General features: G+C 40.6%; 1 protein-coding gene across 3 annotated transcripts in view; it reads left to right on the forward strand.

The window, feature by feature from the left end:
• PCSK5 (proprotein convertase subtilisin/kexin type 5) overlaps positions 1 to 27,607 on the forward strand; it is a 448,720-nt gene that overhangs the window by 37,766 nt on the left and 383,347 nt on the right. For all 3 annotated transcript variants that reach the window (XM_075828207.1, XM_075828203.1, XM_075828198.1), the window contains exon 2: positions 16,894 to 16,998. In XM_075828207.1, coding sequence (XP_075684322.1) covers positions 16,894 to 16,998 — 105 coding nt within the window. The remainder of the gene's footprint in view (positions 1 to 16,893; positions 16,999 to 27,607) is intronic.

Here is a 27,607-nt window from a genome sequence, read left to right on the forward strand (position 1 = left end):
ATCTGTAAATACAGCACTCGTATCCAGCTATGGTCCCAGACTGTACCTCTATGTTCTTCCACTCTTTCAGGGAGGCACACATGATTCCAAGAGAATTCATGAGAAAGAAATTGTGGCATTCTCCATCGCATGCCATTTAAAAGACGAACAGTGCACTTAGGGGAGAAACATAAGCACCATATGGTGGCATATGGAGTGCCTATAGGTCTATAATATTGACAAGTAGGGTCTCCCTAGCCTGCCGTACAGGAAATTGCCATGTGCTTGAGCCTTTAAGGAAATATTAACCTTCTTACAGCTGATCAAGTTGTGACATGGGCTATTGTTCTCAATCATTTTACATCTCTTCTGACTTGTTGATGCTGTCACCACATCAATGAATGCCACAAGACAATGCCCCATTGAAAATGCTCCTAAATGTATAATTATCTGAAGTTAGTTTACGGTTATAACATCACTTAAATTCTCTTCTCTGGCAATATGTAGCAGGCTAGGAGATCTAAAAAAACAGCATATGATGCCACGTCCTAAAGAGATTCAAATACAGATGCCAAACAAAGTCATTGAAATTTACCAGTCTGGAAAGGGTTACAAAGCCATTTCTAAGGCTTTGGGACTCCAGTAAACCACACTGAGAGCCATTATCCACAAATGGACAAAACTTGGAACAGTGGTGAACCTTCCCAGGAGTGGCCAGCCTAGCAATATGTCACCAAGAGCGCATCAACGACTTATTCAGGAGGTCACAAAAAATCCCAGACAAACATCTAAATAACTGCAGGCCTCACTTACCGTAAGGTCAATGAACACGATTCCACAATAAGAAAGACACTGGGCAAAAATGACATCCATGGGATAGTTGCAAAGCGCAATGTTGACCAACCCCCCCCCCCCCCACAAAGTCTTGTCTTGCATTTGACAAAAAACATCTAGAGGACCCCCAAGACTTTTGGTATAATATTTTGTAGACTGATGAGTCAAAGGTGGAACTTTTTGGAAGACATGGTTCTCGTTACATCATACCAATAGACAAAAATGGTGGTGGTAGTGTGATGGCCAGGGGCTGCTTTGCTTCTGCAGGACCTGGACAACTTGTCATAATTAATGGAACCATGAATTCTGCTCTCTATCAGAACATCCTGGAGGAGAATGTCCGCACATCAGATTGTGACTTAAAGCTCAAGTGCAGTCGGGTAATGCAGCAGGACAAAGATCCGAAGCACACAAGCAAGTCCACATTTGAATGGCTGAAAATAAACTAAATTAAGGTTTTGGAGTGGCCGAGTCAATACTCTCCTTTGCAGAATTGTTTTAATCTGACTACGATGGAGAATGAGCCATATCTTCTCCACAGTGATGTAAAAGATCATCGCAAGTTATCACAAACGTTTGAGCTGTTACTATCAAGGGTGGCATAACCAGTTATTAGGTTTATGCAGCAATTCCTTTTTCACATGGCTGATATGGGTTTTGAATAAATCTTCATCCTCGATAAATAGAATGATCATTGAAATGCTGCATTTTGTGTTTACACATGTTGTCTTTATCTTATATTAACCCTTTGTAATCCAAGCCATTTTTTTATTTTTATTTTACACGCCCCGCCTTCTATGAGCCATAAATTTTCCATCAATGGAGCGGTGTGAAGGCTTGTTTTTTGCGAGAGGAGTTGTAGTTTCTATTGGCACCATTTAAAGTACCATATAATGTACTGGGAAAAAAAACTCTATGTGGGGTGGAATTGGAAAAAACTGCGATTACTCCATTTTATTTTGGGTTTTGTTTTTACGTCTTTCACCGTGTGGTAAAAAAGACAACTTAACTTTATTCTGCTGGTCAATACAATTACGGCGATACCAAATTTATATAGGTTTCTTAATGTTTTACTCCTTTTACTAAGGAAAAACTATTTGTTAATTCTGAAAGCCATAACTTTTTTCTTTTTTTCGTCGATTGAACGATATGAGGGCTTAGAATTTAAATGTATATTTTCACCGCTAAGTTGACCAAAAAACAGCAATTTTGGCGTTTTATGTTTTTTATTTTTGCGGCGTTCATTGTGCGCATCAAATAATGGTATATTGTAATCGTTCAGACTTTTACAGACGTAGCAATACCAATTTTGTGAAATTTTTATATTTTTTACATTACTTCAGAGGAAAATGGGAAAGGTTTTTTTTAAACTTTTAATCAAAAAAACAAAATTCACTACTAAAAATTTTAGAAAACTTTTTTTTACACATTTTATTACTCCCCCTAGGGGACCTAACCAGCGATTGTTGGCTCACTGGTATAATAGACTGCAATACTGATGTATTGCAGTGTATAGAATTTTTTCAGGCTTCTGTAAAGGCTTCTGCGGACCTTCATTGGGCCCTTGGGCTGCCATGACAACCATTAACACCCCATGATTGCGTCGGAGGGGGCCGCCCCTATATAACGCCCCAGATGCTGTGGTCGCAATTGACCGCAGAATTTGAGGGGTAAAATCGCCAGGAACAGAGTGATCGCCGATCCTGGTGGTTAGTACATCACCCCCCGCACCATGACGTGCACTTACGTCATGGTTCGTGAAGGGGTTAAAATTAGTTGAATGATCTGAAACATTTAAATGTAACAAATTAGCAAAAATGGAAGAAATTGGGTGAGGGGGCAAATATTTTTTCACAGCACTATGCAACCTCTTCATATGCCATTTACCTTATCATATTCATATGTCCAGTAAAGATTATTTTTCAATAAAAGCGCTATCCTTTTTAATTCTTTCTTCTTAGAATGTTGAATCATTTACATTATAATGCAGTGATATTGACGTATGTGTTATAAAAGTCCAAAGTTTTGTACATTTAAGTTAACAGACCCAGATCTGTGTAAATATTAAACGTGACATTTCAAGTCATGTACTGTGTGCTCTTGACCTTTCAGTTGATGAAATAACCACAGTCGTTTCCAGGCAGTTTACCAGCTCAGATAACTTGAAACAAGCAATTTTATCCTGATGCCCATAATGCATTGTATGATTCTTCTCCTCATAAAGAGTAGAGTTCGGCCCCATGCACACGAACGTCCTTTTGCGGCCACAATTCCCCCGAAAATCCACAGGAGAATTGCGGCCCTGTTCATTTCTATGGGCCCATGCACACGACCGTAGTTTCCACGGTCCGTGCATAGCTCAGTAGCCTGGAACGCAGAAAGAACGGGCATGCCTTATTATTGCCGTGTTCTGCGGTCCAGGCTCATAGAAAATAATGGATGCGGCCATGTACACGGGCCGCGATTTGCTGGCGGCTCGCGGGTGACACTCCATGGCCGGCCGACCCAAAAATCACGGCTGTGCAAATGGCTACAGTTGTGTGCATGAGGCCTCAGAGTAAGCCCATGTGTACACATTCTGATGTTTGGCCCCATTAACCCATCATGCTGATATTTCACTACCCGGAGACATAGTTTACTAGGGTGGGAATAATTTTACATGAACAAATGTTACTCTTTCCAGTGTGATCATCATTTACATGATTTTAAAGCAATAATGGAGATGAGAATGGAAAACCTTTATTCAGGTCAGATCATTTTAATATTCAAGGCCCATTTGTATGTGTAAAGTTCACCTAAAGTTGGCCATACATCAGTGACTTTAGGCAGCCATACCGGACAATTTTTAGACTATCAGTGCCTGTTTGTGACACAAAAGATTGTAATGGACGCTGACTGAAGGCAGAAATATGTGGAAAAAGTCAATCTGAATTGTTGGATTTTTTTGTTTGTTTGTTGACAGAGACAGATGTTGGCATAATTGGTAAGTCATTCTTGACAAACAATAGATATGCGCCAAGAGATATGCCTCCACCTATTGCATCATGACTGTAGGAGATCTATTGACGATGTAGCCGAAAACAATGCTGGAAGTGAATACTGCATGAATGAAGGTCATATAAGATATACTTATGAACTCTGCTAAAGGCCCTATTACACCGGCCAATTTTGCAAAGAGCCGGTGCAACGAGCGCCAATCAACGAGACATCGTTTGCTCCTGTCACACAGAGCTATGTATGGAGACGAGCGGTCATTACTCTGATCGCTCGTCCCCATACATTATTATCATGCCGGCAGTGCGTTTCTTGTTTACACAGGGAGATGTGCTGCCGATAATATTTAACTTTTTAAAAGCGATACAATCAGCAGATGGTCCAGCATTTGCCCTAAAAACGTCTGAAAACACTCCGTGTGAACATACCCTTACCCTATTTGTTGTTACTGGAATATGTTTTTAGTCATTGGGAGGCAGATACACAGTATCTATAGACTGTTCATGAATCCACTTTGCTTTCTCTGCTGAACTTTTCGTTAGTATTTATAGTTTTTTGTATCATTTGCTATGGTACTTAGTGATGACACATACAGTGAAATGATTTTAGGTTGATCAGGAAGTTCTTAATGGCAGCAAAATGGCAACTGATGAATTAAAGAGGACCTGTCATGTATATGCTACGGGCCCCGCTCCGTTTGCCACATACTATGCTAATTGTGTGTAAAGGTACATAAAGAAGGAGATCTCATCTTTCCTCAGTAGGCGTTGCCTCTTGTATCGCTGTAACACTGTCCGCTCTGATTGGATAGCGTCACAGTGATGCACGAGGCAACGCCTACTGAGGAGAGATGAGGTCTCCTCCTCTCGGTACCTTTACTCAAAATTAGCATATTAAGCGCCAAATGGAGCAGGGGCCGTAGTGGGACACGGGTGACAATGAAAACATTTTTTTACATTGCTGAATTCGGGAGGAGGAGGAAAATAACGGGAGGAATGTGGTTTAAAAAAAAAATGACAGGTTCTTTTTAAATAGGATCAAGGACGAATACCAGAACACAGGTACCCAACGTACCTAGAGATTTGCGTCTCGTGCCTAATATTTTTGGTGGGATCTTTCTTACCAGATGAAGTGATCGCAAGCCTGGACCCCAACAATCCTCAGAGTGAAGGACACACAGCACTAGTTAAGAGATGCACCTGCTTCCCATGGAGCTGTGTTGCAGTTGTCTGGATACAATTCCATTAAAATAAACTGCTTCAGGGGCTTTTGCTTCTTTGTTCTTGGGATCAGCATGGTTCCCAGGAGTCGGACCCCACTGGCCTCGAAGTGATGGCAAATCTTAATGATGTCTAGTCTTAAACAGGGAATACCGTTTTAGGTTCTATTAACAAAAAAAACAAAAAAAGAAGAAACAGGTTTGCTCCTGACTGGTCTGATTCACACAGTAACAATAAGTACAGGATCTTTGTGTAAGGCCCTGTTCACATCACGTTTATGGCGTGCGTATAGCGTCTACGCTGGGAAAGCTCCTGACCTACACACTTAACATGTCCATTGGGCTCCATTGGACTAAGGCAGGCCTTTGTCAGGCTCGTATAGCGCAGTATAACTTTTTTTCTAAAGCTGGAATAGCGTAGTAGACTACACTATTCCATCCAGCCAGATCCTGCAAAAAATGTATACCGTGCGGTATATACGTTTTCTAAAATGGGAGTCTATAGTGACGTGTGCCACTGTATGGCTTACGTCACAGGTATGCGTTTAACGTACATGTCATTGGCTTTTCAATAGCCTTTCATGATGTATATGTTAAATAGATGTCATTATAGTCTATGGGTGGCATATACGTTAAATGGAATCTTAATAGTGACATCCGTCACCCATAGACTGTAATGGTATCCATTTAATGGATACGTCATGAACTCTCATGACACCAGTTCATAACGTATCCATTTAACGCATACCATTAAAGTTTATGGTGACAGATGCCACTATTAAGCATCCGTTTAACGTAGGGTTATATCCATACTATTTTGATGCCGTGCACCCTCAAACGGTTCAATACTGTCAACTCATGTAGTAACTTAGTAATGTAACACTTGAATTTAGTCCGAGCGGGACTGCGGCTGTGTAGTACAGCCATTGCCCCGCTCCTGACAACAAGTGAGCAGCGTACACAGTCAGCATGATGTGATGCGGCCGGTGCTACACTAATGAGTGTCGGCACTGAAGACAGAGAACATGGCGGGTGCACTGTAAAACACCCCCTTGTTCTGTCTTCAGTGCTGATCATTAGTGCAACACATCATGCTGACTGCGTGCGTTCAGTTGTCAGGAGCGGGGCAATAGATATGTGCCAGTACATTAATGTTTAAAAACAAAAAAGTAAAAAAGAAATAGAGTAATGTTAAATACATTTTTTTTTTATTTTTTATTTAAAATACACATACACATTTTTTCCAATAAACATTAAAATAATAGTCAATATATTGATAGCGTCATTTACGATGTGTACGCTGTAAAAAAATAAACTAAAAACGTCTTTCATTTATTAACCCCTTCCCGCCGCAGCCCTTTTTCAGATTTTCATTTTAGTTTTTTCCTCCCCACCTTCCAAAAGCCATAACGTCTTTATTTTTCCGTCAATATAGTCCTATGAGGGCTTGATTTTTGCGGGACGAGTTGTAATTTTCCGCCATTTATTGTGCCGTATAATGTACTAGGAAAAAGGAAAAAAATTATTTGTGGGGTAGAAAATGAATAAAACAGCGATTCCTCAATTGTTTTTTGCGCATCGTTTTTACGGAATTCACTGTGCAATTAAAATAACATGTTAACTTTATTCTGTGGGTCAATACGATTATGGCGATACCAAATATATATAGTTTTTTTTAAATATTGTACTACTTTTACAAGTGAAAACCTAAGTGTAAAAAATTATTTTGTGTCGCCAAATTCCGACAGCCATAACTTTTTTATTTTTCCGTCGATTAAGTGGGCTTATTTTTTGCGGGATAAGCTGTAGTTTTTAATAATGCCATTTTGGGGTACATGCAACGTTTTAATCACTTTTTATTAAAAAATTTTGTGGGAGATGAGGCGACCAAAAAATAGAGATTTTGCCGTGTACAATCTTTTTTTTTTTACGGCGTTCACCGTGTCGGTTAAATAATGAAATATTGCAATAGTTCAGACTTTTACAGACGCGGCCATACTAATTATGTTTTTTAAATTATTTTTTTACTATGCTCTAGGGGGAAAATGGGAAAAGGTTTTTTTTTTATTTTACATAAAAAAACAACTTTATTTTACTCATTTTTACTTTTTTTTATTAGTCCTCCTTGGGGACTTCAACCAGCGATCGTTAGATCGCTTGCACGATATACTGCAATACTAATGTAGACGTACCCCCTGAGGAAGCACTCAAAGCGAAACGCGCATTGGGGTCTCTGCGGTGGAGCTAACACGGGCTTGTGATATTTTCTTTTGTCATAATGGGTAAGACTGTTTTTCTGACTATTTACTGCAGACAGTGATTCTTCCCTTTGCCTCCCCCTACCTTTACTAACTTCTAACGTATATGGGATATTAGAGGATATTAGGGTTTATCAGGTTAAAACCCACTGTGGTTAAGAAACTTTATATAATCCCTGTGGTTAGCCAGTACAGTCTGTATATAATCCATTATAGTCTTTATTCAGTAATTCTCAAGTTGAGCTCTACAATACCGCAATGTCAGCACTGGAGTTTTGTATTTATATGTTTTTTATATGTATGTCATATTTATGTAATAAAGCTGTTATATTCTTATATAAACTTTGACAATAAGCTCTATTCTTTCGGTATGGTTCTAATAGTTATGGAGCAGTCTATATGGTAAAATATGGGGGGAAGTTGGTGTCCTAAACTTCACCCAGCCTGTAATTATAATGCGTTTGGAGTCTATCTATTTATAATACTAATGTATTGAAGTATATTGTGATTCTGACAGGCTTCTATTAAGACCTGACTTCATTAGTCCCCCAGGCAGCCATAGCAACCATAACCACCCCCCCCCCCCGCACGATTGCGTTGCGGGGGGTGCGATGAGCTGTTACAGGGGGTCGCCCCTCTCTTTTTAAAAGATTTAAATGCTGCGGTCGCTATTGACCGCAGCATTTAACGAGTTGAACAAGCAGGATCGTGCTCGAGCGCGATGCCGCTCGTTACTCTGAATATACTCTGTATGTTACAGCCGACACCGGCATCGTATGGAGCGGGTTCACTCCGCGAGCCCGTTCCATAATTTCCCTAGCCGACTTTGGCGTATGGATACGTCAAATGTCGGGAAGGGGTTAATGTGTGGCACGAGGTGTTAGGAATTTTGAACCTCCCTGTGCCTCATATTAATAGTAAATAAGCCCATCATGTACCTCACACATTAACCCAACATTGTCCATTATGACTGTGAGAAACATGATGGAGTTAATTATTAATGTGAGGCACATGGAGGTTCAAAATTCATCACACCACGTGCCTCACATTAGAAAATGTAGCTTTTTTTTTACTATTATTATTGTTGGCAATGTATAGTTTTGTTATCGAAAATCGCAATACCACACAGTATCGGTATTGAAGTCCAAATTCTGGTATCGTGACAACGTATACGTCGGGAGATTTTCCCAGCATGTACTTTAAATGTAGGCTAAAAACGTGATGTGAACAGGGCCTAAATGATCTATAGTGCTTTTTTAGAGGAGGAATCATTATGACATTTTGCCATTTTCATTGCCACAATAAGCTCATACATAAAAAAAATATGTTTAGTAACTCCATGGTGACAATTGGATTGATTTCCAGGAACCACGGTCGTGTGCATGAGCCCATAGAACTGAAGCCCAGGTTTATCAGCCATGTCCCTCCAACTAATCATACATCACCAGCAAAATAATGATAAAGCTCATTATAAAAGTGGAATGTCTGTGTGAAGAGCTATCCGTGTTCATGGTGTCATTATTACTGAACTGGGATTAGTGGTAAATGCAAAAATATAGTGATGATCATTTTTTACAAGATAGAACAAAAATCTCATAAAAATCTGATAAGTACTGGCAGGTTGGAAATAACTCTTAGCAGGATAAAGCTGGAGGGAAAAAAGCTGTTTATGATATACATTATATCAAATGATTACCCCCCATATGGTCTGCAATCCAAACATAATGGCCCACATTTATCAATGTATTTGCATTTTTTGGGCACATTTTAATCCACAATAGTATCTAATCTGCTATGCTAAATATTTATTAACCATTTGCGCCAAAATTTAGTGCCATTTGCACCATGCATGTCAGTTTGTAAAAGTGGAGAGAAAAATGTGTGTTCCTTACTGCTTGGCAAAGATTTAGACACATTAACTTTTCAAAAAACAATTTCAACATCTAGTGGTAGGAGGTCCAACGCGCTACTAGATGGTTGTCTCTAATAAAGTGACCATTCAGTGTAGTAACCACGACATGAAATCACATGTCTATCCCACTTTCCCGTTCATTGTTATGTAACAGGATGGTCTTTGGGCCCCCAACAACTGGGGCCCTTTTTGATTGGTCCCTCCACAACCCCTACATTTATGACACTGCATACCTCATATCATTTGGCATGGCCAAAGGCCTAAGTTTAATTTTGGGAAAATAAACACTTTTTCTTCCAGATCCATTTTTTATGACAGTGTTTTAATTACAAATGTTCAAACATATAGGCAGCAATAATTGTTAAATGTGCTGTTATTGCAGTTAAGAACCAAACTGGAGCAACGTAGTAAATCTATTAGGCCGGGTTCCCATGTAGTGTAAACGCTTCAGAATTTCTGCAACAGAGTTCTGTGCGGAAATTCCGCAGCATTTTACAGTAGTAATAAAGTGGATGCGATTTAGTAAATCTCATGCCCACGCTGCCGGAAAAAAAACCTGCAACGTAAACGTTAATAAATTGACCTGCGGTGCGGAAATTAATTCTGCAGCATGTAAATTTATGCTGCATTTTTGTTGATTTTCCGTTGCGGGTTTTCCCCATTGAATTCAATGGGCATGCAAATCCCGCAACAGAAAGCCGAGTGTTGTGACTTTTGCGGCGTAATCGCAGTGATTATGCTGCAAAAAAACGCAACTCCGGAAAAATAAATAAATCATACTTACTCAGAATGGCCTCCTTCCTGCAGTCCGGCCTGCTGGGATGACGTTTCATCCCGTGTGACTGCTGCAGCCAATCACAGGCTGCAGCGTCACATGGCCTGCAACGTCATCGTAGGAAGCTGGAGTGGACGTCAAAGGAGGGAGGGGGTAAGTTTGAGCGCTTTTTTTACGCAGTGAAAATTCCATCCGAAAACCACAATGTGGTGCGATTTTTCGGACGGAAGGTGCTGCGGGCTCCAGGTTGGATACGCTGCGTGATTTTTACGCAGCGAATCCGTCCCGTGGGAACCAGGTCTTAATGAAAATCTAACAATCAGTTCTGAAATAGGGTTTTGGATCCAAGATAAGGGCAGTTAGATATGCCAACTGGCTGATTTTGACTCGTATAGGTAGATTGGCCAAAGTAAGTGAACTAAGGCCAGCCTCTTCCTTTTCCTACCCTTCCATGCCCTCTTATACACATTTCTTCTCCCCAAACCCCCACTTTTTTTTTACCTCACTTTTCTCCCCACCTTCTTCTTTCTGTTTTATATTTTCACTCAATCATTCATTCATTTCTGCTCTTCCTCTTTTAGTCTTGCTATAAGGATAGGCTCTAGTATTGATAAAATGATTCATAACAGATCTGTCATAGCCGCCTTTTCTTTTGATAAAATGGAAGCCATGATACCAGTGTGAACAGAGCCTTACGGCTAACATACTTTACTTTTCCCTTTTATCTTTACTGTTTGTTCTTTAATGCTTGAGTTTAAAATTAGCACTGGGTTATTTCAGGATACAAGTAAGAATTAATAGGTAAAAATTAGGTGATATTTCTAAATACTGTTTGCAAGTCAAAACTTATTAGGATACAGCCTGTGCAACTGTATGGAAGAATGCAGGTCTGTGTTTAATGTGGAATGTTTGCTTGTCCCCTTAGGCACAATGTACAGAAATAGTTATGATTCATTAGAACGTTGTTTCAGCTACTGTATAATACCCTTGATAATATAACATTCCCTTTATTTTCTATAAGATTCTCTACTGTATGTAGAGAAACGGTGGGACTTACGCCAGCCCACATCTCGATCTCAGACAATTTTTATTACTATAGGTTTGGCAGGTTTTCCTCTCCAACCTTGAAGTAGCTGTTTTGTCTCTTTTTCTTTTTAGAAATGATGCATGTTTGCTGCACTCTCAGCGTCATATGAGAAAACCGAGCTGCTGATTACAAAGTGGCCATGAACTGCATGAGAACCCGACCAGCACAATGAAGGGATGTTCTGAAAAAAAGAATATTTCCTTTAAAATACTGTATAGCTTTACAAATAAAGGTTATGCTAGCACGTGACCTAGAAAACGTACTTAGAAACTTCCATGCTGCAATAACGTTTGATTTGTAGCACGCAACTTTCCTTTGGCAGCACTATTTTACAAATAATATCCGTCCCGCATCCAGATTTTGTACTATTTCATTCTTGAATTTGTATGATATTTTTTTAGTTCACTAAGGTTGGATTGACGCTTTTTTTTTTTGTCGTATGTTTGAACTTTTTTTTTTTTTTTTAACTTATCCAAAATGATTGAACATCTGATGCAAGAAGTGATATCAGCTTACTTCACTTTTAGTATTTTGGTTCTTCTTGTATTTACAGTACTTAAAGACATAGCATGCTGCATTTTGGTTGGATACTAACTAAATTGATACAAAGTGATGCACACTGGTGCATTTTTTCATTAGTATGCATCTCATAGAAGTGAATGAGATCCGTGAAAGCATTTGTTCTACTAGAGGTGTAAGTTGATGGTCCTGGGCCCCATGTACAGCGCTCCCCAACTATCTTATGCCATTTATATTTATTTGGTCTTCTTATGTGTCAGAGGCATCTTTGGGTTTCCTCAGACAAAAAGGCACTGGTGCGACTGCTGCCTTTTCACTGCAATAACAGTAAGGGTATGTTCACACGAGGTCATTACGTCCGTAATGGACGGACGTATTTCGGCCGCAAGTACCGGACCGAACACTGTGCAGGGAGCCGGGCTCCTAGCATCATAGTTATGTACGACGCTAGGAGTTCCTGCCTCGCTGCAGGACAACTGTCCCATACTGTAATCATGTTTTCAGTACGGGACAGTTGTCCTGCAGCGAGGCAGGGACTCCTAGCGTCGTACATAACTATGATGCTAGGAGCCAGGCTCCCTGCAGTGTGTTCGGTCCGGTACTTGCGGCCGAAATACGTCCGTCAATTACGGACGTAATGACCTCGTGTGAACATACCCTAACAACAACTGCTAGTGTGAACTTATACAATCTGACATTTTTTAAACGGTCCACAAATACATGTTACGAGTACAATAAAGAATCTGATTTTAAGGATGATAGATGCCGTAGATACAATGATCTGCCCAAAATAGGTGTTGGTGATTCCACGGATAAGACAAATGTCTACCATTTTCGTAGATAGAAAATTAATATCCAGAAGTAAATTTTCTTGTGTCAAAACCATTGTATAAAAGCGGAGACGTCAAGAGATCATCAAAGCGCAAAGTACATGAAAACGCAATGACACGTGATCATTGGGATTCCGCTATGAGGGAAGCTACTGAGCTTAACAAGATTCAGAGCAGCCCTTAGTATACAATGTTTAGCCATAACATTAAAGCCACCTGCCTGAAATTGTGTAGGTCTCCCTCGTGCCACCAAATTAGCTCTGACCTGTCAATGTTTAAACTACACAAGACCTCTGAAGATATCCTGTGGTATCTGCTACCAAGACGTTAGCAGCAGATCCATTAAGTTCTGTAAGTTGTGAGGTGGGGCCTCCATGGATTGGACTTGTTTTTCTAGCACAGCCCACAAATGCTTCATCTGATTGAGATCTGGGAAATTTGGAGGACAAGTCAGCACCTTGAACTCTTTGTCTAGTTCCACAAACTATTCCTGAACAAGTGGGTGCAAGGCACATCCAAATGAATGCCAGGACCGAAGGTTTCCCAGCAGAATTTTGCCGAGAACAGCACACTACCTCCGCCAGCTTGCCCTCTTACCATAGTGCAACCAGGTGCTATCTCTTCCCAAGATAATCGACGTACACACACCCTGCCGTCCACATTATGCAAAATAAAACGTGATTAATCTAACCAGGTCAAACTTTTTTTCCCCTAAGTTTCGATTCTGATGCTCATGTACCCATTGTAGGGGCTTTATGCGGTGGACAGGGGTCGCATGGTCACTTTGACCGGTCTGCAACTACGCAGACCCAAGTGCAGCAAGCTGTGATGCACTGCATTTTCTGACGCATTTCTATCATAGCTAGCATTACGTACATATTTCAGCAATTTGTGCTACAATAGCTCTTTTTTGGGATCAGATCAGACGTCCTAGCCATGCATCAATGAGCCTTCGGCGCCCATGACCCTGTTAATAGTTCACCGGTTCTTCTTCCTTGGACCTCATTTGATAGGTACTAACTACTGCATTCCGACCACCCCACAAGACCTCCTTTTTGGAGATGCTCTGACCCAGTCGTCTAGCCGTCACAAGTTGTCCCTCTCAGTCTCTCAGATCCTTAAGTTTGCAATATTTTCCTGGTCCCAACATATCCACTTCAGGAACTGACTGTTCACTTGATGCCTAATATATTCCATTCCTCAACAGGCGCCATTGTAACTAGACAATCAATGTTATTCACTTCACCCGTCAGTGGTTCTAATGTTATGGCTGAATGGTGTAAGTAAGAAGTGTCGCACAACTGGAATGTCAGCTCTAATTAGCAGAAAACATGCATATACTGCACATTCACAATGTATAAAGGAAAAAATAGAAAACCAGTTAATAAATAAAAACATCCTATCTAATTTATTCATAATCCTAGCACTAACCCCAAAACACTCACCTGCAAATTATATCTATGAAAATGAACATCAAACTATGGTGACCCAAGATCAGGACCAGATCTTAGAGACACTATAAGCAGACGTCGATCATGTCAAACAGTGAAAGGAATTAAAAACTGGTGGGAAATAGGTAGAAATATTATTTATTTCCATCAAACCCACATGATCTCCAATGTGTGTGAATTTGTATCCTTGCAAAATATTGAAATGTAGCGCAGACATCTTGTTCCTGGCATAGACTGGAATGTGTGCTTTCTGAACACTTGAGAACTGCAATAAAACATCAGACCGGAGATAAAGATGACAAATATCTACAAAAACTTTATTCTTTTTCTTGACTTTATTGACGTTTACAGTGGATAACAAATCGGTCTGATGATTACTACAGCTCTCGCATTTCCATCATATATTATTCCCTTCCTATTGGTCGAAGCAAAATATGCTTACAGAAGATGACAGATAAGTGACTCAGGTACACTCTGTTCTGTAAAAAAAACAAAACAATAAGGGCATGGCCAGACGTGGCGCATTTCTGCAGACACTGTCCGCATCAATGCCGCACATAATCTGCGTTGCAGATTCCGTTGCGCCTATGCCTAAAATGTGCAGGAAATTGCTGCGGATTAGCCGTTGCGTATTCAGGTGAAGAGTACTTCCTGCTGTCTTTGAAAACATTTCATCTCAGTCTGGCTATAGACCTCGAAACACATAGGTCCAGCCAGAATGAAGAAATGTCCTGTTCGTAAAACCAATCCGCAACGCAACACACATAACATCTGCGGATTTCATTGCGGAATTTTGAATCTCCATTGAAGTCAATTGAGAAATTTCGCAATAATTCCGCAACAAGTCCGCAACACGTCCGCAACAGCCAGTGTATGCTGCGGACATCAAATTCCGCACCGCAGCCTATGGACCGCAGCAGAGTTTTCCGCAACGTGTGCACGAACCTAACTAAAAAGGTGTGGAAACCAATGGAAAAAATGTCCGCTGCGGATTTCCGCAGCGGACTGGCCGCAGCGGAATTCCAGAGCAATTCCGCCACATCTGGCCATGCCCTAACGCTGGGTTCACATATCAGTTGTATCCGGCCAGTTGTTTTATGCCTAAGATGGACACGACTTTGTACACTGGTCCACCGTCCATAGCCAGACAAAAAAAATCTGCATCCAACGTTTTTCTCCAGCATCACAACTGATGCCACCAAACACAAAACAGTTCCCATAGTAAACTATGGTATCAGTTTTGCCCCATGTTTTTGTACTACGCCAATGTGGTCTCGTAACAGTTTAGTGACAGCTACAGTGTTCTGCTAACAGTAACGGAAAAAGTGCCCCAATAATAGTGAAATGTTTTCCTACCAGTAAATACCACAATTTCCCTCATAATAGTGACCGCTTCAATATCTGGGTTCTCAGGACAAAAAAATTAACTGTATACAGAAATGCATGGTTACTGATGCCTTGCATTTTATATGCTTTAAAGGGGTTTTCCCATTAAGGAGATTTATGGCATATCCACAGGATATGTCATGAATGTCAAATAGATGCAGGTCCCACCTCTGGGACCCGCACCTATTTCTAGAACAGGGCCCCATAATCCCCGTTCTAGCTTTTTGTGCTCACGATGACTACCGGCCAATTCCTGATTACATGGTCGGGAGTTACGGAAGCATGCGAGCTACGCTGTTTTCTTAACTACTATTCAGTTCTATGGGTGTTACGGAAACAGTGTAGCTCAGTGGCTTACGCTGTTTCCGTAACTCCTGACCATGTAACCAGTAAGTGGCTGGGAGGCAGCGTGTGCACAAAAAGGTAGAACGGGGTTTAGGGGGCCCCGTTCTATAGATAGATGCAGGTTTCAGAGGTGGGACCCGCATCTATCTGACATTTATGACATATCCTGTGGATTTGTCATAAATGTCCTTCAAGGAAAAACCCCTTTAATGTCCGGAGTATCCATAATTTGTTTGCTGTAATGGCTATACTGTGATGACTGTGCTGAACATTTTTAGAAACCATTGCACCCATTGTAAATTCCACCCTTGCCAATACTATAAACTGTGTTCTCATTGTAATGTTGCAGGAGCTAGTTTCTAAATTTTACCAATTTGCTGTGACTTACATACACTTGTGCACTACAGGAGATGCATTTACTGTATCTAAACGTGCTAAGGGCTCTACAAATGAATTAAATGAGCCCATATGGTCCTTCCATTCCCTAGAACTGATCCTGGGATTGCAGCATGTAAGACGAATCTGCTTTTTGTACTTTTGCACAATCATCCCTGCAGCTAGTTAAGGGCAATATGTAAAGATGAGTGTACACAAAGCACAAAAAGTACATAAAAAAACTATTTTCTGCACTCAGAAAAAAGGAAAGTCAATAACTTTTTTTTAATAAAATGTAGGGGTTTTCAGTTTCTAACAATTCCTTGTTATACACCCCCTTTCAGCATATTGATCTAATAGAGTGGGTCCCTAAATTTGACCAGATTCGAAAACCTTTTTGTGCAAGATATATGTACAGTTAACAAAACCTTTTTGTATCTAAAGAGTTTCAAGTATTATAAATAGAATTTATATAATTCTGTAACTTGTTTCGGTATTTTAACTTAACGATCCCAATGGAGAATCATTGCCTATAATAAGCTACATCTTCTCTACCAAACTCAAGAAAATGCTTTTTAATGGTGCCAGTCATTGGGCACATATTTTTTTTAATAGTTTGTTATGTGTCAGTGTCGACAGGCATTAATATAAAATCCTGCATATAAATTAAACATTAAAAGGTAGACACAGGCCGCCTTAGAAGCTAAATTATAATCTTTGGTTATGCAGTTAGTGCTTGAAGGACACCCACATCCATTTCATATCACATGTCCTTCTATTGAAAGATGATCATTGGGCTCAAGTAACATTCTAGCACAGGGGCTTGCATAATTTATCCATTTATATTATGTGCTGAAAAATACAAACATAAGCATTGCAAAAAAGTGTTCTTTATAACAATTAAAATTAGTGTTTTTTTCCCCTTGTAGATTGGGTCACTCCTGGATTACTATCACTTTTATCACAGTAAAACTATCAAGAGGTCGGTCTTATCAAGTCGAGGAACACACAACTTCATCTCAATGGAACCAAAGGTAAGCAGATCCCCAGCGTGTCTACAGCCAAGGGTCCTGCATTATTAATGGGTAATGACACACCAGAAAAAGATGCTCACAAGCTATTTGAGTAGTATGGAACTGATACATCACCTTCTTCAGTGCCTGTCAAAAGCTGGACAAAGAGGGAATGTGCAATGAATGTTTGCTTACTTTAGGAGACATTGTAACCTTGGTAAAAATAAGCAGTGAATAAAAGTGTATTTATTATACAATAATATAAAAGTAAAGAAAACAACCAAAACAAAAACTATTTATATGAAATAGTATAGTTTACTAATAGTATATATATTATATGTATACTAATAATGGCGATTGGCTGCTGCACTCACATGAAATGATGTGATTGGTGGCATGGAAATGGAACAGAATTAGTATCTGTTCACATCACATTGGCGGTTTATGTTCAGCAAATGCATTTGAAAATAAAAAAAACATATACAGCACTCCCAAAATAAACCTACAAAATTAAAGGATATAAGCTCAGATTTTAAGTAAAAAAAAAGCCCTATATGTACTGCAAAAAAAGAAAAACATCTCAGCTCTGATATATTGCCACGCTCGTCTCTGATGCATCTGTACATGTGCGTATACTGCATACAGATATACAGATTTAGAAGAACTGTATAATCACATATAGCTCTGCTAAAACTGTTTTGGCAAATGTATGTGCAGTGTAAAGGCAAGATACGATTCTTTATTAATCATAAGGGTATGTGCACATGTTTACTAAAAAAACTTCTGAAAATATGGAGCTGTTTTCAAGGGAAAATAGCTCCTGATTTTCAGCCGTTTTTTAAGCCACTCGCATTTTGCGGCCGTTTTTGGAGCTGCTTTTCTATAGAGTCAATAAAAAACGGCTCCAAAAAACGGCTCAGGAAGTGACATGCACTTCTTTGTCGCGGGCGTCTTTTTACGCACCGTTTTTTGACAATGAGGCGTAAAAAACGCCACATCGGAACAGAATGCCGTATTTCCCATTGAAATCAATGGGAAGATGTTTGTTGGCGTTCTGCTTCTGTTTTTTCAGGCGTAAGCGCCCCGAAATATGCCTGCAAACACTACGTGTGCACATACCCTAAGGGTATGTGCACACGTAGTGACCAAAAACGTCTGAAAATATGGAGCTGTTTTCAAGGGAAAACAGCCCCTGATTTTCAGACGTTTTTTGAGCAACTCGCGTTTCTCGTGGCGTTTTTCACGGCGTTTTCGCTGCGTTTTTTATGTCCGTTTTTGGAGCTGTTTTCATTGGAGTCTATGAGAAAACGGCTCCAAAAACGTCCAAAGAAGTGTCCTGCACTTCTTTGACGAGGCAGTCATTTTACGCGTCGTCGTTTGACAGCTGGCAAACGACGACGCGTAAATTACAGGTCGTCGGCACAGTACGTCGGCAAACCCATTCAAATAAATGGGCAGATGTTTGCCGACGTATTGGAGCCGTATTTTCAGGCGTAAATAGAGGCATAATACGCCTCGTTTACGCCTGAAAATAGGTAGTGTGAACCCAGCCTAACAGTGAACTTAAATGACTGCATAGATCCTAGGGTATGTTCACACGGCTTATTTTCAGCCGTTTTTCGTGCCGGAAACGCCCCGAAAAACAGCTGAAAATACGGAAGTTGAACGCCTCCAAACACCTGCCCATTGATTTCAATGGGAAAAATGGCATTACGTTCCGACGGGAGTGTTTTTTCTACGCGACCGTTTGAAAAAATTGTTCGTAAAAAAACGCCCCGTAAAAGAAAGGACAAGTCACTTCTTGAGCCGTTTTGGAGCCGTTTTTCATAGGGTCAATAGATAAACAGCTCCAAGAACGGCCGTAAAAAACGCATCCAAAAACGCTTGAGGGTATGTGCACACGATAGCAGGCATTTACGTGTGAAAAGACAGACTGTTTTCAAGAGAAAACAGCTGCCTCGTTTCACACGTAAATGCTCCTCCTCGTATTATGCGAGGCGTCTGTGACGCTCGTAAATCTTGAGCTGTTCTTCATTGAGTTCAATGAAGAACGGCTCAAATAACGTTGCAAAGAAGTGCCCTGCACTTCTTTGCCGAGGCAGTCAATTTACGCGTCGTTGTTTGACAGCTGTCAAACGACGACGCGTAAATGACAGGTTGTCTGCACAGTACGTCGGCAAACCCATTCAAATGAATGGGCAGATGTTTGCCGACGTATTGTAGCCTTATTTTCAGGCGTAAAACGAGGCATAATACGCCTCGTTTACGCCTGAAAATAGGTAGTGTGAACCCAGCCTGATGCTTAAACTGCTGAAAATCAGAGGCTGCTTTCCCTTGAAAACAGCTCCGTTTTTTCAGACGTTTTTGGTTAAGCGTGTGAACATACCCTAAGTGATGATAAAATGTTTTCTTTTGGATGGTTTTGCTTGTTTAAAGCTAGGACAGAGCATATTCATATCTTCTATATTAATAAAACAGATGTGATTTGCCACAAACGCAAACTCTGTTGATGCTCAGTCATGCCCTGGGAACATCGCTCAAGAATGAAACAGCAAACATAAATTGAATACAAATACAATCTGGACAGGAATCTATGCATTTATAGTATTTATCCTACATTGAAAATTTCATGGATGAGATATTCTATTATGTATATGAGCTCTAGCATCAATTGTCAAAAAAGTGGAATTGAAAGTTCTGTAAAGTGTACACATTTATTATATTAAAAAGTTTTTTTAATGGAACGAGATATGCAAATAAAAAATGCAATAGGACGAGCTGAATAAATTGAATGTATTAGTCAAGTGTCATGGTTACTATTTTTAGTTATTTGTGTTAGATACTTTGAGCTCAGGTTTACATTCATGTAGCAGTCAATCTTTAGTATAAGATTAGATTTATTTTTTAAAAGGGGTTATTTCACCATAACAACCCCTGTCCATATGCATTATTAGGGCATATGTACGTCATAGGGGCTCAGGACCCCACTCTATGTCCAAGCCTTCTTTGGATCTGACCATGCATTTCAATGTGTGGCTGGCTGTGGCTTCTCTCCGGTTATTACAGTTGTTTAGAAAACCCATTTTCAAATAGAGAATTCTGAGTTAATAGATTGGGGGGGGGGGGTGTTCCTCCATTTATTAGCCTCGGCGGAGAGCGATTAAAAATGTGTCACTTTATCTGGAGGACTAATTGTGCCTGTTCACTGTGTAGACAGCCCATTGATGTCAATGGGAACTGTACATTGATTCAAGATTTGACAGTAGGAATATCACTCCATGCAGTGCTATTCTTGGCATCAAAATGACGGACACCATAACAGAACCCTCACGGACCCCATTGTAAGTCAATCGGGTTTGTTGGGTACCATTGATATCTGTCGCACAATGGATCTGTCAGAGTGCTGTGGCCTCTGTTATAAACAAATGCCACAACACAGACCTAAATAGAGGCTTCAATGACCATTTATGAGCATATTTTGTATTATCAAGTATACACTTGAAATATTCTGTGCGTGAAACTGTAGGATAATCTTTTTTTTTTTTTTTTTAAACTAGTTTGTAAAATTATCTGCTTAAAGAAGACCTTAGCTCATGTCCAGACGTGGCGGAATTTCTCTGCTGAAAATGTTGCTGCAGATTCTTTGCGAGTTTTCAGCAACATTTGCATATTTGACAGGTAATTCAGACGTTGCAGATATCACAGCAGACTTGCCATGGATTTCAGCCTTTGCAATGCAAAAGCTGAAATCCGCAGTGAAATTCCGCTTCTTCTTCGCAACATAATGAGCATGCTGCAGAGGGGAAATTCTGCACCGCAACCTGATTTCCGCACATTTAGGGTATGCCCAGATGTGGCGGAGTTCTTCCGCCACTGTCCGCATCAATGCCGCAAAGAATCTGCGTTTCAGATCGAATCTGCGTTGCCTAAAATGGCCATTAAATTGATGCGGACTAGCTGTTGCGTATTGAGGGGAAGAGGGCTTCCCTTCTCTCTATCAGTGCAGGATAGAGAGAAGGTACAGCCCTCTGCCTAGTAAAAGTAAAATAAGTTCATACTTACCCGGCCGTTGCCTTGGTGACGCGTCCCTCTTTCGCCATCCAGCCCGACCTCCCTGGATGACGCGGCAGTCCATGTGACCGCTGTAGCCTGTGATTGGCTGCAGCCGTCACTTGGACTGAAACGTCATCCCGGGAGGCCGGACTGGAGGAAGAAGCAGGGAGTTCTTGGTAAGTATGAACTTCTATTTTTTTTACAGATTGATGTATATTGTGATCGGAAGTCACTGTCCAGGGTGCTGAAACAGTTACTGCCGATGGTTTAACTCTTTCAGCACCCTGGACAGTGACTATTTACTGACGTCGCCTAGCAACGCTCCCGTAATTACGGGTACACACACGTAGTCACCCGTAATTACGGGAGCCCCATTGACTTCCTCATTCTGGCTGTAGACCTAGAAATACATAGGTCCAGCCAGAATGAAGAAATGTCATGCTAGTAAAACCAATACACTACGCAGCACACATAACATGTACATAACATCTGCGTACTTCATTGCGGAATTTTGACTCTCCATTGAAGTCAATGGAGAAATTCCGCAATGAGTACGCAACAAGTCCGCTACAAGTCCGCAACAGTCAGTGTATGCTGCGGACACCAAATTCCGCGCCGCAGCCTATGCTCCGCAGTGGAATTGTCCGCATCGTGTAAACCAACCTCACTAAAAAGCTGTGGAAAGCAATGGAGAAACGTGTACGCTGCGGATTTCCGCTGCGGACTGTCCGCAGCGGAATTCCAGAGCAATTCCGCCACGTCTGGTCATGCCCTTATTCTCTACAACGTCTGAACTAAGTTTCCTAAAAATGTATAGAAACAAATGTAAAAAACGGCTGCTGCAGAATTCCACTGCGGACTGTCCGCAGCGAAATTCAACAGCAATTCCGCCACGTCTGAATGTGCTATAATGTATTTTACTTAGATCTAACACAAAAATAAACTATATTTAGCAATTACATGTTATGAATTATGGGGTGAATGATAACAATGTGGAATATGTTGGCGCTACGCACCAAATTCTGAACATGGACTATACTCGTTTTAGAGGATTTTTAAGGACACCTTATCAGTCAGTTTTAATTTGTGTCCATGAAACAAAATATTGCAATAAATGTGATATGCTTTAATGTTTCTCATTACAAACTGTTAGCTGACTTCACAGCCTCAAACACTTTATCATAAATTGTAATCTGCGAATCAAGTAAAGTTGCTGTGAAGCTACAAACTAAGTCATTTACATGAATGTAAATACATTCGGTTATCTCACCTTTCCAAAGGTCAAACGTGTTTAAAGAATCTGAGCTAGCAAATAGCAATGGTCCCGACGTTAAATGAAGCAGGACCTTTATTGTCAATGGATCCCATAGCGCCATTCCTCATTTCTATATTGCCCATTTAATTTGATAAGATAGGAACAAATGAAATAAGAAAATGCAGCTTATAATAGCCACAGCCTTTTCACTCATGAAAACCTAAAAATGACATTACTTACAATTGGCTGGGTCAAATACTGAAATAAACTACATTCACACGAACGTGGCCAACCTCAGGCGTGAAAAACTGCCGTTATTTGCGTCCGAGGTGCACCCGAGCGGGACTCACCCATCCTCCATAGACTAAAGTCTATGGGGGATGCATGAAGCGCATAAAAATAGGACATGTCCAATTTTTTCACGGACCCTTCACACACTCCATTGAAACAACGGTCGTGTGAACAGCCCCATTTAAATACATGCGTCCGTGTGACAGCCGTCACACAGACGTGATACACGCTCGTCTGAGTGAGTCCTTAGGGTGTATTCACACAGTGCATGTGAATTCAATCGCTGCAAAGCATTGTAAAGACGCATGTGTTTTTTTGGTGCAGTTTTCAGCCGCGCTGTAAAACCGCACAGTGCGAATACAGCCTTAGGCCTCGTTTACACGAGCGTGATATACGTGCGTGCGACGCGCGTGCTTTTCACGCGTGTCGTACGCACCTATATTAGTCTATGGGGCAGTGCAGACAGTCCGTGAGTTTTGCTCAGCGTGAGTCCGCTGAAAAAAACTCACGACATGTCCTATCTTTGTGCGCTATTTGCGCATCACGCACCCATTGAAGTCAATGGGTGCGTGAAAATCACGCAGGTCACACGGAAGCACTTCTGTGCGAACAGCGTGATTCACGCAACAGCTGTCAAACTCTGAATGTAAACAGAAAAGCACCACGTGCTTTTCTGTTTACAAACATCCAAACGGAGTGTCATAATGATGGCGGCTGCGAGAAAATCACGCAGCCGTGCATCATACGCTGATGACACACGGAGCTGTTAAGTGCCTTTTGCGCATGCAAAACGCCGCATTTTTGCGTGCGCAAAATGCACACGCTCGTGTAAATCAGGCCTTAAAGACAATTAAACACAGGCATTTTCTGAGAATTATGCAAAAAAAATAATACCAGAACATATGTGATATCACAATCTACACAAATTTTTTATTGCCAAAATTATAATGAGAGATGAACAAATCTCCAGATTTGTCGATTTGCAGAATCAGTTTGCCTATGTCTCTATTACATTTGCTAAAAGTATGTTTTAAAATGAAGGTTCAGTTTTAGGGTATGTTCACACAACCTATTTTCAGGCGTAATTCGGGCGTTTACACCTTGAATTACGCCTGAAAAGACGGCTCCATTACGCCTGCAAACATCTGCCCATTTCTTGCAATGGGTTTTACGATGTTCTGTTCAGACGAGGTGTAATTTTACGCGTCGCCGTCAAAAGACGGCGCGTAAAAAGACGCCCGCGTCAAAGAAGTGCATGATATTTGGAGCCGTTTTTCATTGACTCCATTGAAAAACAGTTCCAATTACGTCCGTAATGGACGCCGCGAAAAACGCGAGTACTTGCAAAAACTTCTGAAATTCAGGAGCTGTTTTCGCCTGAAAACAGCTCCGGAATTTCAGGCGTATTTTGCGTTTGCGTGTGAACATACCCTAACACTAAATTTATTTTTGCATATGCTTTAGATGACCTTGTAGAAGTGCCATTCTCTGCTCTGCATGACGGCTCTAGTGTCCAACCAGGAGACCGCTACAGATGTCACTCAGAGCAGAGGGAAGGAGCTGGCAGCATTCCCTGAGGAGAAGCAACTTGCAAGTGTCATTACAATGCTGTCTGCAATGATGTTTCCCAGGATTAGAAGAAAAAAAAAACCACCTCTTATGTCTATGTCTTGCATCTGGTATTGCTGTTCAGTCCTATTTACATGACTAGGCCTTAAAAAAATAAGGTGACCTTTTTTTCAAACCCTGGACAACTCCTTTACATTTTTCCATTATTAATGGATAGCAGAGAATTAGTCTTGAAACAAACTAGGGCCCATTCACACAAACGTGAATAACATCCGTGCGCTGTGCATGGAAATCACGTGCAGCACACGGACTTATTGATTTCAATGGGGCCGTTCACACATGCGTGAGTTTTCACGCAGTGAGAGTCCGCTGCATGAAACGCACTGCATGTAATATATTGGTGCGTTTTCACGCACCTACGTGCCCATTGAAGTCAATAGGTGCGTGAAAACCACGCACAGCACACATTTGTTTCTATACATTTTTAGGAAACTTAGATCAGATGCTGCGGACCGTAAGCTGCGGTGCAGAATTTTCTGTTCGCAGCATGCACATTATGTTGCCGAGAAGCAGCGGAATTTCACTGCGGATTTCAGCCTTTGCAATGCAAAAACTGAAATCTGTGGCAAGTCCGCTGTCTTTTCTGCAACGTCTGAATAACCTGTCAAATGTGCAAATGTTGGTGCAGATTCGTTGCGTAATTGCCCCAAATCTGCACCAACATTTGCAGCGGAAAAACTCTGTCACGTGTGAACATGCCCTAAGGGTACGAACACACATGGCGTAAACACTGCAATTCAGTGGGGAAAACCTGCAACAAAAAGCATCGATTACGCAAATGCAATTGACATGCTGCGGAGTGAAAAAACGCACTGTATGTCAATTTCTGAGCGTTTTTTTCGCTCATCATTTACGCAGCGTGTGGATGAGATTTGTTCAAATTTCATCCACTCTGCTGCTACTGTATTATGCTGCGAAGTGTCCGCAACAAAATCTGTTGCGGAAAATCCGCAGTATTAATGCTACGTGGGAATTTACTCTAAAGGTTTATGTGCTTTTGTACCTTTTTCTGAGCCGAATATCTGACTAGGGCGGAGCGCGTCATAGCACAGTATGCAGCGATAGTTTGTCACATATGGAAGCAGATAAGGTTGTGCTCACCTATGTGTGTTGCGTAGCAGACACAACAGCTTATAAGGCTTTGGGTATAAATCAAAGGTGCAGCCGTCACATGTTCGTCGTTTGACCACAAAAGATAATCGGCTCATCTCAGTTAACAGATGAAGAGGTGACTCTGCCTCAAAAAACGCGTCATTTATGAGATTTTATTAAAGAAACTTTATCTTGATTACTACGTACCAGATCCTTTTTCCAATTTTTCTCGCCAAGTACGTACATAGGGCACTGCATGTATAAGGCTTATTGATTTTGTCTATGCTCTCAAGCAAGCGTACCAGCAGAAAGAGCAGGTATCTCCCACTGAATGTTCAAATGTTTTTCACCAAGTCAAGGTGATAGCACCTTGTAGATACTAGATTGTTGTATTGAAAAAAAAAGTGTAGCATTAGGATATTATTATTCAAGCACTTAACATCTATCAAGAAAATACTCTTTACGCTGATGCTCCTGCCCCTGGCTTCTTTTATTGAGATCAAGCAGCAAGAAAAGTCCATGAATTGATGACACGGTCAGTAGGCAGCTACTATGTTTATGGCGTTTATAGCATTTATAGTGTATTTGTCATCTTTTATTACAATGGAAGGATTTTGCCATATAACACAATTCATTTTATATTTTTTAAATCAGTGAGTCCTAAATGCCCTAGAGCTCATTCTCCTTTTATTGGACTATGTTGATAATACAGACAGATAAAGTCAGTTAGTTCAGGGTAATATGTTCCCTAGTAAACAGACCATTATCCTGTCCAATGACACTTATTGACGTATTTGCCCTGACACATTATAGTTGGTAATGCATTTTTCAATTGCATCCATAGATCATAGTTCTGTGACATACTAGCATGAAATGTGTCCTGTCCTTTTCTGAGTGTCACTCAGAATATTTTTTGTGTAACCTTATAAAAATCTCATCTAATTATCGACATTAAAAAATGTGTCTCTATCAACATTATTTTATTTATATATATATAAAAAAAAAAATGCAACGGATAATGGTTTTTCGACATTTCCCCGATTGAGTTTGTAATCAAATCTGGACCTCCTAGTGGCATGAAAAATTAACCCTGCTTTTAAAATGTTTCATTTATCACATTCAGGTCCACTAAGTGGTTTTGAATGTCAGGCCTCATTCTGGAAATGGCTGGTGAATTAAAAAGCTAAACATTGTAGAGTCAAATTATAATAACAGTCAAAATATAATAATGATAATAGCAGTGTAGTAATTATAAAAGTCCAAAACCACTTTATGTGGCCAATTAACTATTGATACTTGCCACAACTATATATGAAAACTGAAAATGTTTTTCAACACAAAGAAATATATTGTTTTCAATTAGAGAGAGAAAAAAAACCAACAAATGTAGAGGGGTTTTCCGAGTTATTCCCAAAAGCAGCAAGGGTAGGAGTGATGCAGTAAAAAAAAGAGCCATTACTCGCCTCACAAATCCCCAGAGTCCATCGCCGCCGCCCCAGTCCTCCCCACCGCCGTTTATTGACATAGCTGCAGCGATGACGTGCCCGTATACCCATGTGATCACTCCAGCCAATCACTGGCCTCATCGATCCTGTACCGTATACCCACTAAGACTAGTAATTGGATGCAATGTTGATGTGGGTATACAAGCACATCATCGCTTTCGTCATGTCAATAAACAGCGGGTAGCCAGTCTCCAGACCTTAATCCCATCGAAAACTTATGGAGGGAGCTGAAGATCCGAGTTGCCAAGCGACAGCCTCGAAATCTTAATGATTTACAGATGATCTGCAAAGTGGAGTGGGCCAAAATTCCATCTAACATGTGTGCAAACCTCATCATCAACTACAAAAAACGTCTGACTGCTGTGCTTGCCAACAAGGGTTTTGCCACCAAGTATTAAGTCTTGTTTGGCAAAGGGATCAAATACTTATTTCTCTGTGCACAATGCAAATAAATATATATAATTTTGACAATGTGATTTTCAGTTTTTTTTTAAAAATATAATCTATCTCTCACTGGTAAAATTAACCTAGCCTAAAAATTCTAGACTGTTCATGTCTTTGACAGTGGGCAAACTTACAAAATCAGCAAGGGATCAAATACTTATTTTCTTCACTGTAAGACCAGCACTAGAAGAGGCCAGATTGGAGATCCAATGATTTTTCATGCTAATTTCACAGTGATGTAGTCACACAAGATAGACCTATCTGACAATACTTAAGGGTGTAGCTATAGGGGATGTCAGCAGTCGTAGCAGTCGCATGGCACGTGGTAGGCGGGACACCCACTTAGAGATTTTGCATTGGT

This window comes from Rhinoderma darwinii, chromosome 1, assembly GCF_050947455.1.
Source record: "Rhinoderma darwinii isolate aRhiDar2 chromosome 1, aRhiDar2.hap1, whole genome shotgun sequence".
Taxonomy (NCBI): Eukaryota; Metazoa; Chordata; class Amphibia; order Anura; family Rhinodermatidae; genus Rhinoderma; species Rhinoderma darwinii.